The following is a 21,929-nucleotide window of genomic DNA, read 5'->3' on the forward strand; positions in this document are numbered from 1 at the left end:
TTAGGGTAGCAAAAAAATTCAATAGAAATTTATCGCAACCAGCGGCCTGGTGAAAAAGAGAAAATAGTCATCGACTAAATATATAAATATAACGATTTAGGAGTGACCCCAACAGGTCACTCGTCCACCAGAAAGAGCAGCCATAACTCACACCGCCAAGTATTAGTAATTCAGAAATTAGGTGAAAATTTAAAAACATTTACCCTAATTCATCCTTTTAGACGTTGCAACGTTTCTGTGTCATTAATGATTAAATTAGCTTAATTAAATTAAATTAAGCCAATCTACCATAGGTTACACTTCATCAGTAAAAGACCTGGGAGAGACAAATATACAAATATATATATAATTATACATATATATATATATACATATATATGTATATGCATACATGTATATACATATATATATATACATATATAAATATACATATGTATGTATATACATATATATCTGTATGTATATACATATATATCTACATACATATACATATATATATATATGTATATATATACATATATATGTATAAGGATACACACACACGCACACAAGTATCTCTCTCTCCCTCGATATATATATATATATATATATATATATAATACGTATAAATATGTATTGATACATACATGCAAACATACAGAGAGACATATATACTCATATATACTGATATGCACATATATTTACTCGCATATATGTATGCATATATTGTATACAGTTGCGCAAATTACACGAGATACAACAAGTGTTCAGAATTCTGAAAGAATCTCCAGGGAAACGAAAATGATACATATATATAAATAATTCGGCCATAATCATCACTGAAATACGTATAAGATAATCGAAAAAAAAAAAAAGGAAAAGAAATTCTAAATCTCCTCTCGAGTATTGCTGCACTCTTTACCTACATGAATAATAATAAACAGTTTATAAATATGTTATACAAATACATATATATATATACACGAGCAAAACGCCCCCCGTCCAATGGACGGTGCTGAGTTGTCAAACATTTAAACAAAATTTTCTCAAAAGAACTTGTCCGACCGTCCCATAGGCCTCCTCTTTGAGAAACACTTATTTAACCTAAATTTGAGACACCAGCAAAAGACGGATTTCGACTGATGTACTTGCGCGTTCAAATGCACGTTCCCACGGCTTTATCGATCGCATTCTCACCTGGAATCGATTTTTGTAATTTTTTCAAGACTTATACATGCCCTGATACCGTTGGTATCTACATATTAAATTTGAGCGCAGTCGGATGGAGGATGCCCGAGGTCCTAGAAGACACACACACACAGAGACAGAACGGATTTTATATAATAGATATACACTGTTTTGTCCTGGGGAGAGTCATTCTCTTCTGGCACCTTGTGATTTATCGCACTCACCCGTAAAATTTCCATTTATTTCTTTTCAATTTTCTGAAATTTTCGTTGCGTCTTGCAATCTTTTCAATAGTTTTGACTATTCACACTAGGTTCACTTTTGTTTGTTTGTGCGCATGTGTGTGGGTCAGTGTGTGTGTGTTTGTGTGTGTGTGTGTGTTTGTGTGTGTGTGTGTGCGTCTACACATGCATGTACGTATGTATGTATATATGCATGTATGTGCGTGTGTGTGCACATGTATATACGTATGCATGTGTGTATATTTGTATGAATGTATTTTGCACATTCATGTGTCTGCGTGTTCGTTTTTGCATGTTTTTATGTATGCGTGTGTGTGTGTGTGTTTGTATATGTGTGTGTGTACTTCTGTCTCCTTGTGTGTGCATGTCTGAGTGTGTGTGTGTGTTTTGCAACTATGTACCGTGTTTGTATGTATGGATGTGCATTTCCATATGTGTGGACGTGTCTCCATATGTGTCCCTGTATGAAGTAAAGTGTGTGTGTATATATGGTCATTTGTTTCAGTCTTCATTTGTGTATGCGTGTGTATGTGTGCATATCTGTTCATATAACCTATGTACATATCCGTCTGCATGTTGATCCGTTTACTTTCATTTTCATATCCATATGCTTACATACATGTGCATATGCGCATATGTATAAGTTATGGATATGAAAGTAAACAGATCAACAGAATATGCTTCAACACACGAACTCACATAAAGAATCTTGTAAACCAAATCCAAAAACGAAATATGCAGGAGTGGCTGTGTGGTAAGTAGCTTGCTAACCAACCACATGGTTCTGGGTTCAGTCCCACTGCGTGGCATCTTGGGCAAGTGTCTTCTGCTATAGCCCCGGGCCGACCAATGCCTTGTGAGTGGATTTGGTAGCCGGAAACTGAAAGAAGCCTGTCGTATATATGTATATATATATATATATATGTGTGTGTGTGTCTGTGTTTGTCCCCCTAGCATTGCTTGACAACCGATGCTGGTGTGTTTACGTCCACGTCACTTAGCGGTTCGGCAAAAGAGACCGATAGAATAAGCACTGGGCTTACAAAGAATAAGTCCCGGGGTCGATTTGCTCGACTAAAGGCAGTGCTCCAGCATTGCCGCAGTCAAAATGACTGAAACAAGTAAAAGAGTAAAGAGTAAATATACTTCGTACATTCACACACACAAATACACACACACACACCACACACACACACACACACACACACACTATTATGCAGATAGCCAGAAGAATGTCCTAATAGTCAGGTATATATTCGAAGATATCATACACAAAAATCACAGAGAAAAGAGAAATATTTCAAGGCTATCTTTACAGCTGTTTCTGGGATTCGATGATCAATAGCTACTGCAGTGTCGATTGTGTACACACACACACACACACACACACACACACACACACACCACACACGTGCTAAATTGGTGATGGCAGATATATATGAGTAAAAGCTCCATAAATTTAAGATCTAATTGTTGCAACTCCAAAGGATTGAATTTCTGTGGAGGAATAGCTACCTTTACAGCTGTTTCTAGGATTCGATGATCAATAGCTGCTGCAGTGTCGATTGTGTACACACACACACACACACACACACACACACACGTGCTAAATTGGTGATGGCAGATATATATGCGTAAAAGCTCCACAAATTTAAGCTCTAATTGTTGCAACCCCAAAGGATTGAATTTCTGTAGAGGAATTGCTGAATTGAAAGGAGTAGTCTCGGAATCTGGAGGTGAAGCACAGTGATTGTAACTGGAGAAGGATAAAAGAATGTAATGAAGTGGGTCTCTTTGAAAAACAGTCCACCGGTAACTAGTTCAGAGTCGTAGCGATAGAAAAAGTAGAAAGAAGACACAGATAAAGATACTCTCTGTTTCTTTACAACAAGCTAGGTGACTACTAAGTCATTTTGTATTTATTGGACTAAGTCTTTTCACGAGCTTCTAAAACATTTATTATTCTAAAATTGTGAAGAAACATTTTACGGTTTTAACACAAATTTTAAGCTGTCAATTCTATTCGCCGTTCTTCTTTTGTTGACTATTGAAAATCGCCTCAGGAAATACTTATATTATATTATTTATAATATCAGATGAAAGCTATTACAGCGTTATAGCTATATGGGTTTTTGTACCAATGAGAAGACAGCACTGGCCACGGCTTAAACGTTTATTACTTGCAAAATCTATACTGTTCAACAGGAATAGGTCGACTTTTATGAAGTGCGCGCCATCTTAGTTTACATTTTTGTTTTCTCCCCGGCTAACTCCTGTTAACTTCGGTTATCTTCGTATGTTCTTTCTTTTGGTAGTAAATTTAGAACAAGCTAATGACAAATCCGAAGTCTTCATTTTGATTCCAACTTTGCCTTAGTCTCTAATTCACCGTTTCTTCAGAACTGTTTTTTTCTTTTGATATTCTAAAATTTCTTCTCTTGATAGTGAAGTCATTATTGAATTAAAGTAATCTTTCATATGCTGTTGATTAAAACATTGGATTTCACAATATAAGGCTACCGTTCCACCCACACAGCACAGCACGTTCTCATTTATTTTCCATTGCTTCGTCATATCGTCTGCTTATCGCTTATTTATTCGATTCCAACAACATTATATTATTTTCTTTCAAAACAGCATAAAACACTTCAATTAAATGCTTTCTGCATAAACAGAGTGTTAAACATAGGCGTATGTTCAGCATACATGCATTTCAAAAGTAATTACCCCCCTTCATGACAAGTAGCTTCAGTTTCGTTTTCTAGTTTACATCTATAATATCATTCATAAAAAAACTGTAGTAAGTATATTTGTGTGAAACCTACATTCAATTCTATAACACCAAAATATTATTCTTGGAAATCGAATACGAATTTCTGCTTATAATTTTTAGCTAATTTTCCGGAATGCTTAATCATATACGAAGCAACATTCGATTTATTTAAGTGTGCTCAAGTGAAATTTCCCGAGACACTTTATGAAAGATAAATAACACAGACAAAAGTATAGTTATTACTGTAATATTCACAACATAATGTTAGTAATAGGATACTGTGTTAATAAAGAGAGGATACAAATTATATATAAAAAATTTTTTAATGGAAACATATCCATAATTTGGCTTGTGTTGTTTTTTCTGTAGTGATTTTTTCTCAGTAGATTTTATCAAAATATATGAAGTCTAAAATTGATTTCCATTCTTTCATCATTGTGTTATTGTCCTTAACAAACGACAAACAGAATGAATTGGTTGGAAGTGTTAATATGTCAAACTGAACACAATTCGAGGTTCGCCTCATTATCTAATGAAAACTGGAGATGAATCAGCACAGGATTGTAAAACAACATCGAAATCAACAGTAACAAAAGAGAGAATAACTGGTATTAGCAAAGAGGGAAAGAGAGAGAGAGAGAGTATAGGAGAAGAGGGAAGTTTGGTTAATTCTTTTGTTACTATAGCAAACAAAACAAGACCCGCAGGAAATTTACTTTATATATTGGAAAGTGAATATGAGAAGTTTCAAAGCTTTATTATTATTATTATTATTATTATTATTGATTTGCAATAATATCACCGTCAATGCAGTATATTTTGATTTAATGAAATTTCATTTTGTCACTACAACTCGGTAATAATCACTCAGCAGGGCGGGCCTGCCTGCCTGCCTGCCTGCCCGTCTGTCCGTCCGTCTGTCTGTCTCTATCTGTCTATATGCAGACCCTAGTGGCTAGCGTGTTGGATTGATAGATCGTGGATTCGATTCCCAGACAGGGCGGCGCGTTGTGTTCTTGAGTAAAACACTTCATTTTAATATTGCCCCAGTCCGCTCAGCTGCAAATGGGTAAATCTGCGACGGAATAGCCTTCGTATCAGTGGGAGGAATGTTGGCCTGCTCGCCTGGCCAACGGGGGAGGGGGCATCGTTCGGAAGCTGAAATAGTGTGAAGTGCACTGTGATGAGTAATGCATAACCACATTCAATAGTCTGGTCGATATCGTGACACATACATACATACATACACACACACATACATACATGCATACACGCATACATACACACACACGCATACATACACACACACGCATACATATACACACATACATACATACATACATACATACACACACACACACACACATACATACACACACACACACACACACCACACACACACATACATACATACATACATACATACATACATACATACAGACAGACTTTATTGCGATACACATACACACACATAATATTTGTTTTAACATGTACCTCCTTGCAACCATGTAAACCTTCATTTAATCAAGATATCCTTGCCCTGAAGAGTAGCCAGTGGTATACACCTCGCTTGGATATTAACCACTCCCGAGTTTCCGGTTGCTGAATTGTCGGTGCTGAATTGCCGGCGTTGAATTGTCGGTACTGAATTGTCATGCGTGGAATTGTCGGGGTGCCGTCATTCTTGTCATTATTGTATATTAGAAAACTTTTTCCAATACGACCAAGGTACAACTAAGGTACAACCAAGAGCCAACATTCGTATTAAGAAACGATTATTCTGCCATTAACATATCCTTCATGTTTTCCATATAAACCTTTCATAGACTATCAGTTTACGCTTTGTCTAGTTTAGTACATTGAATCGATACATCCTTGCTAAAACTAATGCATTTTACTTTAATTTCCGCTCTAAATTCCACTCTCCAACAAAAATTTATAATTTCCCCATAGTCCACTTTTTAAATTTTTTTCTAACCTGGTTATTGTAGACTTTCATATATGACCAAGCCGTACTATTTGATTAATACTTATTTTATCGACCCCCAGGAGGATGAAAAGAAAAGTTGAGTTCAGTTTGATTTGAGCCCAGTTAGAAAAGATCCCCAACTATATAAATATACATCTACTTGTCCTGGAATCCATAGCACATTATACTTGAGAATGGTAACATAGATTCAGTTACTCGGCGAAAGAATATTACAAAAAAATGTCCGAATAATATATATTTCTTAGTTTATTTTCTGTCGCTTAAGAACACAGAGAAAGCTAGACATCTCTAAACGTTATTGACATACGTTGAAAAATATAGTCGGTTGTTATATTTAGGAAAACACTGATATTTCCAGAAAGTTCTAATGACTTATTTACACAATGGAAATTTTATTGAAAAGAGAAAATAATTGCAACAGAGCACGTCACACGTGATTTAGATAGACAAGGCACACGGCAGGAGGGCTGTAATGTTTAATTTTTGTCTAAAAATGTAAGTACGCATGAACCGCCTCAGTTCAACTTCCTGATGTATTGAAATATAGATTATTCAAAAATAATATACTGAAATAAATATTAACGAGCAGAAACATACATACATACATACATATATACATACATACATACATACATACACACATATATATACATATATACAATCATATATTTATATATACTGACATATATATATATATATACAATCATATATTTATATATACTGACATATATATATATACTTATATATATATACATATATACTTATATATATATACATATATATACACATATATATATACTTATATATAAACTTATATATATATATATTCATTTATTTCCTGCCCACAAGGGGCTACACATACACACATACACACACATATATATATATGCATACAATCTTATATACATATATATACATACATACATACAATCTTATATACAATCATATATATATTCATATACACAATCATATATATATATGCATATATACAATCAAAACACACACACACACACACACATATATATACATAATCATATATATATATATATATATATATATATATATATATATAAAACTTGTTTCAGTCATTGGAATGCAGCGATGCCGGATCAACACACTGAAATGTTTAGACAAACAAATCGCCTCCAGTACATATTTTGAGTCTAGCAGTTATTCTATCGGTAACCTTTGCCAATCGCTAATTATGTTGCTCAAAGTGGTACGAAACGAGCGTAAAGCGGCGGGGGTAAACCAGCACGTGCTATCGGGCCCCGCTGCTAATATCGGGGGTTTCTTTCTATGCCTTGATCCGAGCATAGGACGGGGCTCGCCTCTTTGAGGTGGGAAATGAATGGATTGCTTGGTGTGTGTCATGTGGCTATCCCGTCCTATGGGGAATAGGCGTGGGTAAATAATGATAATGATAATAATAATAATAATGATATATGATATTACATCTAGAAAGTTGCCCTCCGTGGCACAAGTCCGAGCAAAGTTGTTTTATGGAAGACCAGTTGTTTTATGGAAGCCCATCTATACCAGTTTTCCTTGTCCACGCCATCGATGTTCTTCAAGGCAAAAGAGCCGATACTGCTCAGCACCAGTGACGGCGCAACTCATTTCTACATCTGAGTGAACTGGAGCAACGTGAAATAAAAGTGCCTTACCCCAAAACACGACAGCCCGGTAGGGGAATCGAACTCAGAAACGATTGTAAGCCTGGCGATCTAACCATGCGCCTTCTCTCTCTCTTAGTTTTTCTCTCTCTCTCTCTCATTATATATATATATATATATATATATATAATATATATATATATATATATATAATAACAATTTAATAAATAAACCATGCATACATACATATATGTACATACCTACATCTATATGTATATATACATGCATATATGGGTATAGGACACCACAAAAAAAAACAAAAAAAAACGTAGAACAGAACGAGAAACGAAAACATAAAAACAAAACATGGAAACGAACTTTTTTAAACAACGAAAAACCAGAGTACAAGACATACAACACAAGGAACATCCCCCTTCTTCAGCTGCCCCTGCTTCGACTTATTGCGTGTTTCGAAGGTATATATATGTATATATATATATATAATATATATTTACACACACACGTACATATATATGAGAGAGGTTGAGGGAGAGGGCATGAAGAGAGAGTGTGTCAAATAGTTATACAACTATTGAAAACCATGCGCTGATATCGATTCCTTAGCTTGATTGCTATGGTTACATGTTTAGTATATTCTGTTCATTAGCTCCGTCCTATTCACGGACTATTAGAATCATGGTACGTAATCCGTTAACTAGATAAAGTCATCAGGTCAGTTAAAACCATATCATTTAGTACCTAACTAGTCAACGATCTTACAGACATGGACAGATAGCCTTTCACTCACATTTGCCCGGCATCTCTGTACTTATCTCTTCAGCCAGTCCAGTGATAGAGAAATCAGCGAGAGAAAATGGCTTCCAAACTATAAACATAAAATAGAAACTAATAAATCGATTGTCTCCCTTCTTACCAGCGAAACTAAACTACTATAAATCAACAGAGGAGAGGATTTTGCAGCCATACATACAAAGAAAACAAAATTAATCAGACAATGAAGACGCCGCTATATGGCCGTTGGTCCTGCTAGAAATAGCAGGTAGTAGGCGGCAAGCTGGCAGAAACGTTAGCACGCCGAGCGAAATGCGTAGCCGCATTTCGTCTGCCGTTACGTTCTAAGTTCCAATTCTGCCGAGATCGACTTTGCCTTTCATCCTTTCGGGGTCGATAAATTACGCACTGGGATCGATGTAATCGACTTAATCCGTTTGTCTGTCCGTTTGTCTGTCCCCTCTGTGTGTAGTCCCTTGTGGGCAGTAAAAAAATAAGAAATAGCAGGTAGTAGATAAAATATAAAGTACCAGTCAAATACTAGGGTTAATGGTATCAACTAAGTTTTACATCTTGAAATTGCTGGTCTTAAGCCTAAACCAGAAACCGGCATTCTCTTGCAGTATTGATTGTTCGTGAAGGCGCGTGGCCTAATGGTTAGGATGTTGCACTTAGGATCGTTAGATCGTGGTTTCGATCCTGGGACCGGGTTATGCGTTGTGTTCACGAGCAAAGCAATTCATTTCGCGTTGGCCCGTTCAGAACGGGGTGTTGTAACCTCAGTCATTTATACGGTATCGAAACCGGATAAAGCCTCGACTTCCTAAGTCGTAGGGTTCGAGTTACAGAGGCCTAAGCCTAAACCCCTGATTGCTAAATAAACTGAAATCAAGTGGAGACGTTTTTCATGTACTCTTTTGCTCTTTTACTTCTTTCAGTCATGTGACTGCGGCCATGCTGGAGCACCGCCTTTAGTCGAGCAAATCGACCCCAGGACTTATTCTTTGCTAGCCTGGTACTTATTCTATCGGTCTCTTTTGCCGAACCGCTAAGTTACGGGACGTAAACACTCCAGCATCGGCTGTCAAGCGATGTTGGGTGGGGGACAAACACAGACACACAAACATATACAATCACACACACACACACACACACACACACAAACACACATATATGTATGTATATATATATATATATATATATATATATATATACGAAGGGATTCTTTCAGTTTCCGTCTACCAGATCCACTCACAAGGCTTTAGTCGGCCCGAGGCTATAGCAGAAGACGCTTGCCCCCGAGGTGCCACGCAGTGGGACTGAACCCGGAACCAGGTGGTTCGTAAGCAAGCTACTTACCACACAGCCACCCCTACTTCTATTAATGTAGGAAAAATATTCTCAGTGTAAAGGATATTTTATTGTTTATCTGACTTGTATATAGCCGAAAGTTATCCCTATTTGTTCACTCCTATGTTGTTACTTGTAGTTATATGCTAAAGGATTCCCAGACAGCATCTATATTTTTAACGCAGTGGCCACCACCGGATCAAGTTGTACTACACAGGTGTCGAAACCACAATGATATCCGTTTGGTAGCTGATGATGAAAATGCATACATGTTATGTTCGATTGTGAATTTCTTATAATCTTTTATAATCTTATTTCTTTACTACCCACAAGGGGCTAAACACAGAGGGGACAAACAAGGACAGACAAAGGGATTAAGTCGATTACATCGACCACAGTGCGTAACTGATACTCAATTTATCGACCCCGAAAGGATGAAAGGCAAAGTCGACCTCGGCGGAATTTGAACTCAGAACGTAACGGCTGACGAAATACCGCTAAGCATTTCGCCCGGCGTGCTAACGTTTCTGCCAGCTCGCCGCCTTTTAATTTCTTATAATCTTAGTCTCGTTTTTCTGGGTTGTCCTCATTCCTGTAAAGCGGAAAATGTTTGTAGATTCTTAGTCTGTGAGAATCGCTTACTTTGGTATTGTTTTTTCTTTTTCGGTAACCTAATTGAGCTTAGACAATGCTTAAATTTTGGTGTCTAGTTTTGGGAGATTCTGTGGCATACATTTTATTTTTGATATGTTTATTCCCTGAGTTGACGTTTGAAAACTTAGTGAAGATGAACAAGAAATACACCGAATTTAGTAAAATTAAAAGAAAACATAAATATTTTAAATGAAGATAGTTTTTATAGAGCGCAATACGTATCAAACAATCTGTGCTTCCACAGAGGATTTCTTTATCCAAAAATGTCCTTATCTTCCAACGATAAAAATCTTTGATAATTAATTCTGTATTTTCAGAGAATTTGAATTTCATTAGAAATCCAATCCTTAAATCAAATCAGGATTTTAATTAAGGATTTAATTAAGGGACTCCAATGGGGTGTTTAGTTTTGATTATAATGAACAAGGATTTAAAAAGCAAAAGAGTATTTAGACTTTTCTGGTAATTTAGCTTTTATGGAATAATGATAGAACTGATATTAGATTGCATCACAAGAAGTGTTGGGGAAGAACTTTCGTGCATATTAATTGAATAATGAATAATTTTAGCAGCAACATATTTTTAGATTATACAGATCTAATCAGCCTAAAAATATTTTTAGATCAGAAAAAAGACTTTCATAGAGTCTTAGTGAATCCAGTAGCTTGAAGAGAAATATCAACGGATTCTTTTCATAAACTAATCAGAATCAAATAATTCTTAGAAAAAAAAATTCCTTTTTTAAATAATAAATTATTTTATTAAGCAAAACCAAAATTTTGTTTAAATTCTAAAGTCTGAGGCTAATTTAAACGTGTTACTGATTGAAGGCATCTAATATTTAATAAAATTTTAATGACTTATTACAAATAAAATTTTCGATTTGCCTTTAGAAAAATATTTTTATCGGATAAGCAAAATCTCCTTTGCTATTGTTATCGTAATATTGAATGAGTTACCTGTAGAGTTTTGAGCGTAAATCTAACTTTTACATTTTCTCTACATAATATACTTACATAATCAAAACCCTATGGAATATATATATAAAAGATAATGGTGTCATTGAGACCCAAAGGTGTCAGGTAATGCTGAGTAAGTGCTATAGACAGACCATAGTTAAATTCCAGCTTCGGTAATATTGCGAATAAAGGGTTCAACGTTGGTCATATGTCAGCGTGTGTATATATGAATTTTTTGTGTAATGAGATAAAAAAACCAAGGCTGTATAGATATTAGAGCATTTATACATAGGTCTTACAACTGTTTCTAGAATATTAACTTTTCCTCTCACACCGTCTCCGATGAAGGGATATTATTATTAATATCCTAGAAACAGCTGTAAGACCTTCTATCTATAAATGCTCTAATATCTATACAGCCTTGGTTTTTTTTATCTCATTACACAAAAAAATTCATATATATATATATAATATATATATATATATATATCATCCGCAGTAGTCTTCTTTCCTGGTTCAACACTATTACTTGGCAGTTAGGTGCATTTTACTGAATCTATTGCAAACCTCTGGGTTAGGCCCTCAGCTTTTCCTATTCCCATTTGTCTCCAAGTACTTGCAAAAGGGTCAAGAACGCTGTTGAGCAAGACATAAAACTAAAAACAATCTATGTATCGCACTTAATGCAAATGCATCACAGAAAGCGAAGTGGAGGCAGGCTAGCCCAGTGGTTAAAGCAGCGGTCTCGCGGTTTCGATTCCCAGACCATTCACTGTGAGTGTTTATTGAGCAAAAACACCTAAAGCTCTACGAGGCTCCGGCAGAGGGTGGTGGCGAACCCTGCTGTACTTTTTTTCTACAACTTTCTCTCACTCTTTCTTCGTGTTTCTTTTGTAACTGTATTTCAAAGGGCCAGCCTCATCACACACTGCGTCACGCCGAATCTCCTCGAGAACTTCGTTAAAAGTTCATGTGTCTGTGGAGTGCTCGTCATTGTAACCAATGTGCCACGACAGAAAGCGAAATTAACTGCGATATTCGTCCAGAAACAATATCTACTAGCACTATGACCCGGCAACGCCGGGTCATAGTGCTAGTGCTTGCATATAGCTGCGTGCGTGCGCATATACACGCGAGTACTGTCCAAATCTCCGACCAATCACACACAACTAGCTGGCATTCAATTGGCATATCAAGTTTCGGGCATTTTGGTTGGGTTTTGGATAGAAAATTCACAAAAAGTCCCTTCTATTGATTGTTTAATGGCTTTGCTGGGTGACTGGGGAAATGTAAAGATATTCACGACCACCCTTGGACGGTTTTGAGTGACCATAGAAAGTGCGAACCCTCTAACTGAAAAATTGTGGATTTGTATAAAGGACACGCACATACACACAGAGACAGACATTTTGCCGTTTATATAGAGAGAGATTAAGGCGGCGAGCTGGCAGGACCGTTAGCACGCCGGGCGAAATGCGTAGCCGTATTTCGTCTACCGTTACGTTCTGTGTTCAAATTCCGCCGAAGTCGACTTTGCCTTTCATCCTTTCGGGGTCGATAAATTAAGCACCAGTTACGCACTGGGGTCGATGTAATCAACTTAATTCGTTTGTCTGTCCTTGTTTGTCCTCTCTATGTTTAGTCCCCTTGTGGGTAATAAAGAAACATATATATAGAGAGATTATGGACGTAAGGTGTTAAATAACACAATTATAATCTTCTAAAAAGCAGTTGAGAGTAAATTGACGGACAAGTCAGCAGAATTAATTGAGCAATCGTTTCAAGAGTGAATAATTTATCGATTATATGTAATCCTGTCCTGTTAACATCGGACAATGACAAGTTAGCATGTTTCCGACGTGACAATTAAAAAAAAAATTATTTCAAGCTGGTTTTAAAATTAATTAGTCCATATAATAATTTAACTTTTTGTTTTACTAAGCTTGGAGAAAGGGGGCAGAGCTCACGGTTTTTGCAGACCCTCCTAGACGAGTGAGATTGATGGTTTTAAAGTTTCCGTTGAATCTGTGTAAGTCAACGGCTGTAGAAAAGATAGGAGCAAGGAGAGGGAACTCTAGAGTGCCGACGCTCTGGGAAAGAAGAACTGGCTACTAGGAGAAGACTGTGTCTGTGAAACTCTAACATATCTGTGAGCGACTTTATAGCGGTCAACCAGATTGCCCTTTTCCGGATGCGGTCCAGTATGTTTCTGTATGCAGCAGCAAAATTGTCTTAGACGTGAGAGCAAATTCTATTGGCCCACCCATCCACCTGACCATCACGATTCAAGTTCAAATACCACTGCGATAGATTTAATCTCTAACACAGAGTAGATAAAATAGCATCAATCAAGTACTGGGTTCGATCTCTTCACCTGGTCCTTTAAATTTTTGTGCTGTGGTTATATTAGAAAATAATCTTTAGAACTAAAGATGTTAATATACTGAGGATAATAAGGTGGCGAGCGGGCGGAGTTATTATCACGCCGGGCAGAATGGTTGATAGCATTTTGTTCGACCTTACGATCTGAGTTCAAACTCCGCTGAGGTCGATTTTACTTTTCATCCTTTCGAGGCCTATAAAATCAGTACTAGCGAAACACTGGGATCGATGTAATTGTCATACCTCGCCCCCTAAATTGCTGGCCTTGTACCGAAATCTGAAACCAATATGCTGAATGTAAGGAGCATTTGGAAACCTGAATCAATAATCCATTTTCGTTATTCGTCATCAAAAATCTGATTTCCATAACACGACAAGTTGAGCGAATGGACTTCCTCACTCATCATTATGGCTTTCAGCTTCTCTTCATGCTTTAGATGATTGTTCTTACCCCTGCAGTGCGTTCTGTTTTTTAGTTCTTATTCTCATTTCTTTTGCAGCTATAGCTGATTTTTACGTTATTCCTGCTAAATATTTTATAGTATTTGTGATATGGTGGATAATGTTTACCGATTGCCATTAAGAAACTTCTATCTGTATATTGGTTTCAAATTTTGACACAAGTTCAGCAATTTTGAGGGAGGGATAAGCCGATTACAATCGACCCCAGTGCTCAATGCGTACTTATTTTATCGACCTCCGAAAGGATGAAAAGCAAAGTCAACCTCGGCGGAATTTGAACTCAGGACGTAGAGACAAACGAAATGCCGCTAACGATTTTGCCAGCTAGACAATTTCTTCTACCTGCATGTTACCAATATGGTTCAACTAATCAGCGCGGATTTTGGTGGAACAAGCACAAACGCAAGCTCGAACGTATAAGCTCTCCGAAGGCGTAGGAGTGGCTGTGTGGTAAGTAGCTTGCTTACGAACCACATGGTTCTGGGTTCACTCCCAGTGCGTGGCACCTTGGGCAAGTATCTTCTACTATAGCTTCGGGCCGACCAAAGCCTTGTGAGTGGATTTGGTAGACAGAAACAGAAAGAAGCCCGTCATATATATGCATATATATATATGTGTGTGTGTATGTGCGTGTGTATATGTTTGTGTGTTTGTGTTTGTCTCCCCAACATCGCTTGAGAACCGATGCCTATGTGTTTACGTCCCCGTAACTTAGCGGTTCGGTAAAAGAGACCGATAGAATAAGTACCAGGCTTACAAATAATAAGTCCTGGGATCTATTTGCTCGACTAAAGGCGGTGCTCCAGCATGGCCACAGTCAAATGACTGAAACAAGTAAAAGAGTAAAAGGATATATGTGTGTGTGTGTGTTTGTGCGCGTACATGTGAGGGCGTATGTGCAAATGTATGTATGTATGTATGTGTGTGTGTGTCTGTGCATGTGTGCGTGCGTTTTTGTGTGTGTGTTTTCATGCTGGGTTTCACCGACAGCATGAGTAATATTTGTCAAAGATTCCTTGCACGAAGACACACTTGTCAGGAAACATCCACTCAAAGCAATTCTGTAAAAGCAGAAATCTATCTCGAAGATATGAAGTTGATTCGATGCCTTGAAGGATTTTTACACCAATCCATTTTCTGTTTAAGGAGTGCCAACTTAGATTGGTATTCCAAAATATAACTTTCTACTTTCCCCCACAAATGTCACTCTAGATAATGGAATTGAGGAGCCTTGATTGCTAAATTATTGAACCAACAAATAAATGAAAAGCGACTTTATTTAAATTATATCAAGAGAAAATAAACAAGTAATTATATAAGATGAAGAAGATGGTAAAGTTAGTATCTTGTCATCATTGATATGTGAAAAGTTATTGGTGATCTCTGAAATATCTGATAACAGCGAAATAGAATTTCAAAAGAATTAAGCTGGATTCCCTAAGAAGCAGGCCTTCAGGCATGTAATTGCCAACTTCTATTCATTGCAAAACTCCTCGAATAATCAAGATTGGAAGAATCTCTTGGGCTGTTCGCCTGTCAAAGTACTTATAACTATGTAAATTAACTCGGTATTCAGAGAGTGTGCCGTTAATTAAAACAGCAAAAATACGACAATGAAAACAGAGGAGACGAGAACAGACAAACACACGGCTTTTATTTCCTCGTTTAACAACTTCGTCTGAAATTCGTAAAGTAGTCATTTTGTTGTTGTAAATGAAAGGTGTTACTATCAAATTATCCTCCATTATTAGCAGTTTATACTATGAGAAATATAATGAGGTTGGGAAGAAAAATAGAAAAAAATTTAAATAAATAGAAATATGAAAACTCACAAATGCATAAATATTTAAAGAATATAATACATGTATACATATATATATATATATATATATATATAACACCTATATACACACACACACACACACACACACATATATATAAATATATATATATATATAATATATATATATATATATATATATATATATATATATAAAAACATATCTATATATATAAACATATCTATCTATCTATCTATCTATCTATATATATATATATATATATATATATGTGTGTATTTATCTCTATATCTATAAACGGCAAAATGTCTGTGTGTCTGTGTCCTTTATGCAAATTCACTGTTTTTCACGTAAAAGGCTCACATTTTCTATGGGCTTTCAAAACCGTTTGAGGGTGGTCGTGAAGATCTTTTCATTTCCCCAGTCACCCCAGAAAGCCCTTAAAAATCGATAAACCGACCCCTTATGCCTGGTTCTGGGTTCAGTTCCACTGCCTGGCACCTTGGGCAAGTGTCTTCTACTATAGCCTCGAGCCGACCAAAGCCTTGTGAGTGGGTTTCATAGACGGAAACTGAAAGAAGCGTGGCTTAGTGGTTAGGGTGTCAGCATCATGATCGTAAGATTGTGGTTTCGATTCCTAGACGCGTTGTGTTCTTGAGCAAAACACTTCATTTCATGTTGCTCCAGTCTACTCAGCTGGCAAAAATGAGTAACGCTGCGATGGACTTGCGTCCCGTCCAGCTGGGGAACACATGCGCCATAGAAATCGGGAAACCGGGCCCATGAGCCTGGCTAGGCTTTAAAAGGGTGCATTTATTTTATATATATAATTTAAATAAGAACTAATAGTTTCATGCCGATTTACACAACGTGCCTCATGTTTTCAAGCAATTCTTCAATACACATGGTTAACCTTTTCTGCTGAAATGTTGTGTTTCCACGGCATGAAACTACTAGTAACCTTTATTTAAATACCGTGAATATTAAATCATATTTATCTGTTATTGGATGGAGAAGGTGTCTCTAAATATGTCATATCATACATATATTTTCACACACATAAACATTTGGCAGCTGCACAGGTACAATGAGAATTTTATTAATCCCACTCTTCCTTGCTTTAAGTTTTAGTTATGCAATAACTACTTCCTGGATTGTAATCTGTGAACTACTTATTGTCTACACCCCATACAGCTGAAACCGTGTGTCAAATCTGTACTGCCGTAAAATGTATCGAGATACAATATTTTGCTGTATTAAATGAAAACCGAAACATTTTTATGCTTAAAAGTATAGCTGATGAAGACCCATCTGAGCATGTGAGGAATATTCTAAGAATTGAAAACGATTATTATGGTATTGAGTAGATACAGAAATTACCTGTCATATTTAACATGGAATATATTATAATACCTTGAAGAACCAGGGAATATTCAGTAGAGTTATTATATTCCACAAGCAACACGTTTAATAAAGGCATTCACTTTTACATTATCTGCTGAACTTTGGCGGCGAGGTTTATACACGCCGATATTTTATGTTTGTTTATTTCCGCCATTCTTTCGACTCCCCTATGTCTTAAAATGCAGATAAGATCGTCTTGAGTCTTAATATCTCACAAGCATATTTCTAGTTGGAGTATACAGTAAAAAAACCTTTAACTAGTTGGTCTGTCATCGTACATTATAATCGCTTATCGATTAGAACTAAAATGCATAGCAAATCTTTCAGAAACTTATTGATATTTGCAATCACACGAATAAACGTTTCAAAACATTTGGAAAATACAAAACTTGACAGGTTTTTCTCTTTTCTTTTTTCTTGTATTTGTATTGGAACAATCCGTAAAAGATACCAATCTCTGCTTATGTGATATAATTATCTCTGTAATTATATTGGAAAAAATGTGCAAGCGATAGTGATCTCTGCTTTTGTGAGATATTGTTATATTTTAGAAACATCTATGTTGACGAAAATTATATAAATTAAAAACATGAGATCGGAAGCATTTATGCTTATCAGAAATAAAAAAAATACATTTCTTTTTTTTCCTCTGCCACAAATCTCTCTATCAGTCACTGGAATTAGGAATCGTATTTTTTATCGTTTGAGTTTTCGCTGAGTTGATATTGGAGGAACTAATGATCGCAATGATATGCGCTAGAAATTGGTAGAAGTGAACACTATAACAATAAAGAGATTTTAATTACATGCGTAATTGTAATGGCAGACGGTGAAATAATGTTACACTGACAAAACACCTCGATGAGAACAACAATGATAAGGAAGTGGATATGTTAAAGACGAAAGATGATATGAATGTATAAAAGATTTGTTACAGTGTCTCAGATTGGTCCTACGTTTTAGCTTGTGTCACATTCCAAAGAATGAGGAGAAAGTGCTAGGAACGAGAGATGATCGTTGATTTAACGAGGAAGAAAGATATGAGAATTGGGTTAAATGAAGTGACTTAATCGGGAATCAGAACTGCACAGCATATACGATATGCGGGAATTTATACCGAGAGTTTCACGTTACAGTAATTATGGAAATTGAAATGTCGGTTTAGTTGGCCAGTTGTTTTACATTTCGTATAATGAGCTCCATTTGAACTAAATCATACTAGATACAACGATAGTTTGCTTAAATGCTATAAAGAAGAATAAACCTACAGTTAGTTGAAGGGTAGAAGAAAATGAAAGAATTGTAAACAAGTGTTCAACTTACCGTTTCTACTGGGATATCAGTGTGCATGACAAAGCCTTCATCAAGGTCTTGCTGCACGTAATATTTTGTGAATGGTCCATCAAGAGCTTTCACTGCCTTGCTTGTGTTACTACCTACGATGCTTCCAGCAGATGGAATGATACTCACGTTCCAGCATACAAAACGCGTGAACTTTCGAGGCACATGTGAGATATCAGTGTAGTAGAGTCTGAAAGAGAGATGTTTACCACTCGTATCTCCTTCTAGCATCCATGCTTGTTTGTCTCTGTCGTAACAATGTGCACGGTTGCGACTTTGGCCGAGGGCATCCATTGTCACTTCGCTGACTAACACCACAGATGTCATTGTTACTTTTACAGGGACAACCATGCGTCCCTGTGATAATTCGAAAATCGTTGCTGCTACAATAAGTGGGTCACCCACGCCTGATGTATCGAGTGTTTGAGTTATTTGACCAGTTTGGTAAATATCCTCTTCACCGAGAGCTATTTCATACTTCACATTGCAGAGATGATGGAAACTGGTGTGCCGGTTTAGTTGGACAGCTGTTTTACCTTCCGTATAGTGAGCCCCATTTGGACTAAACAACGATACACTCCAGTCAAAGACACCAAACGAGAAATAAGGTGTTTCAAGCTTTTCGTTGATGTAGTGTCGTGAATACGCTTCTTTGGGTACCGCTAAGTCATACTCGAAGGTGGATACAATGCTACGCATCTCAAGCTCCACAAGGAATTCACCACTGTCTTGCATGAAGTTTCGGTTGCTTAAATCTTGTATTCCAATGAACGTTTTGCGGCCATGGGTCAATTTATCATCGTTAAAATCACAATTCTTTTCCATGAAAGACTCGTTTCGGGTGAAGTGATCTTTGTTGAGCATTGTAAATGCATAGTCCACGCGACATGAGAGGCCGGGTGTTGAGGTCAGCAATTTAAGGTATGCCCCCAAGTGTCTTTCACTCTTTATGAATGACACATTCCATTTGTGGTAACCGTACACAATTTCTGTGGAAAAGACATCTGGAGAAAATTCCCGAACTATTGATTTTGGTAAAGTAAACGTAAAGACTTGTGCATCGAAACGATCATTAAGCTTGACACATCGGCACAACTTGGCCATGGCGGAAGTTATCTTATTCTTACTATTATTACTAGTTCCCTAATTAGTAGTAGTAGTAGTAGTGTTTTTCTATTAAAAGGTTAAACTTAGGAAATATGCCTTATTTTCATTTATGCTAATATACTCCAATGCTTGGTGATAGGTTCGTGTTGAGAATGTTTACTTAGAGAAAATTTTCGATCAAGTTTCTTCTGATCTTGAGGTATGTCTTTTGTCTTTTCAGTATATGGTTTCCTTCTGAGTTTTAAGGTCATTCAGCCTAGAAATATAAAAAAAATAATCATCAGCTAATTACAAACACCATGTGCAACACAAATCGAATTTTAAATAAATTTTCCAGATTTTTATTTAAAGGAAAGTACACATCAGATTCATAATCAAATTAAGAAAAAAAACTTTAGATAAAATAATTTTAAAAATAGATAATCGATATTATTTAAACCTACTCGAATCTGAGAATCTGCGTAATTTAATTTTGAATTTTCTGTCAGACACAAATCTTTGAAAACGTGTAGAAAAATTTAATCGTAAGTACCTGACTGCTACAGAAGTATCTGCTGCTTTTTTTCCTTATATAACCCTTGCCTGTAGACCGTTGGTTTGCGATTAGATACATGATAATTATTAGGTTTGTAGGAAATGCAACGATATTATATTAAGTTGTCCGGAAAGTTCGTGCCAATTTTTAAAGCAAAGAAAGGTCAATAAATACTTGCCATTACATTTTTAATCAACCAAATATAAACCATTTTGTTGCACAATGCGTCTCCATCTTTCCTATGACTTGAAAATACCCTCTTCCCAGAATTGAAGTGGTTTCATGGCAAATAATTCATCAAGGTATCTTTTTACGTCATCCAAGGAATTGAAATTTTTACCATTAAGACTATTCTGCAGAGATCTGAATAAGTTGAAATCCGAAGGAGCAATATTTGGTGAATATGGAGAGTGGGGAACACATCCCAGCCGAGCTGCAGCAATTTATGTCTGGTTCGCAAAGCATCAAGTGCCGAAAATGAACTTTTTTTATCTTTAAAGGGTTACAGAATTAACACAGGTTATAGGAACATAAATCTTCTTCCACGAAAAGATAGCTTAAACTGTGCTCTAAATGAAGGTGTAGTCAAATTCTATTTTATGGACTCAACCATGTTCTAAAATAAGTCGAAAGGTAAGCTACTATAAATCGGCACGAACTTTCCGGACAACCCAATACTTTATTATTAACAAAGAATAAACCAACGGTCAATTGAATAATTAGATAAGTGACATGATGTACCGAGGCTACTTTAATTGCTGGGACTCCCACTTCATTCTCCGTATACATACGTACTTATATATATATATATATATATTATATATATATATATATAGCGTTGATATTATGTTAAGCTGTCGTATGTCCAAATGTATCCTTTTCAATATTTATGTTTGCTTGCAATAGCCGGTTCTTTTGGTCAAACTATCGTATCTCCAGCTAGTTCAGATGCCAAGATATCAAAATTTGTACAACGGTTTTGCTATGGAATGGTGAAACTATTTTTTCGTTTTGGACTTACGACACTTTCGCATAATAGTAACGATATATATATATATGTATATATATATATATATATATATATATATATATAATATATATATATATATATAATATATATATATATATATATATATATATATATATGTGTGTATACACACACACGAGCAAAACGCCCCCCCCATCCAATGGACTGTGCTGAGTTGTCAAACATTTAAATCAAAATTTCTCAAAACAACTTGTCCGACCGTCCCATAGGCCTCCCCTTCGAGAAACACTGATTTAACCTAAATTTGAGACATCAGCAAAAGAAGAAATAAAGATAGACGTTTTTCTATTCCAAGAAGAACGATTTTA

General features: G+C 36.2%; 1 protein-coding gene across 4 annotated transcripts in view; it reads right to left on the reverse strand.

Annotated features, from left to right (window-relative positions):
• The window catches only part of LOC115231992, a 424,000-nt gene that overhangs the window by 78,994 nt on the left and 323,077 nt on the right, over positions 1-21,929 (reverse strand). For all 4 annotated transcript variants that reach the window (XM_036508221.1, XM_029801896.2, XM_036508216.1 and 1 more), the window contains one exon: positions 18,914-20,294. In XM_036508221.1, the coding sequence (XP_036364114.1) occupies positions 18,914-20,035 (1,122 nt within the window). In that variant the 5' untranslated portion in view covers positions 20,036-20,294. The remainder of the gene's footprint in view (positions 1-18,913; positions 20,295-21,929) is intronic.

Source organism: Octopus sinensis, linkage group LG1 (assembly GCF_006345805.1).
Source record: "Octopus sinensis linkage group LG1, ASM634580v1, whole genome shotgun sequence".
Taxonomy (NCBI): Eukaryota; Metazoa; Mollusca; class Cephalopoda; order Octopoda; family Octopodidae; genus Octopus; species Octopus sinensis.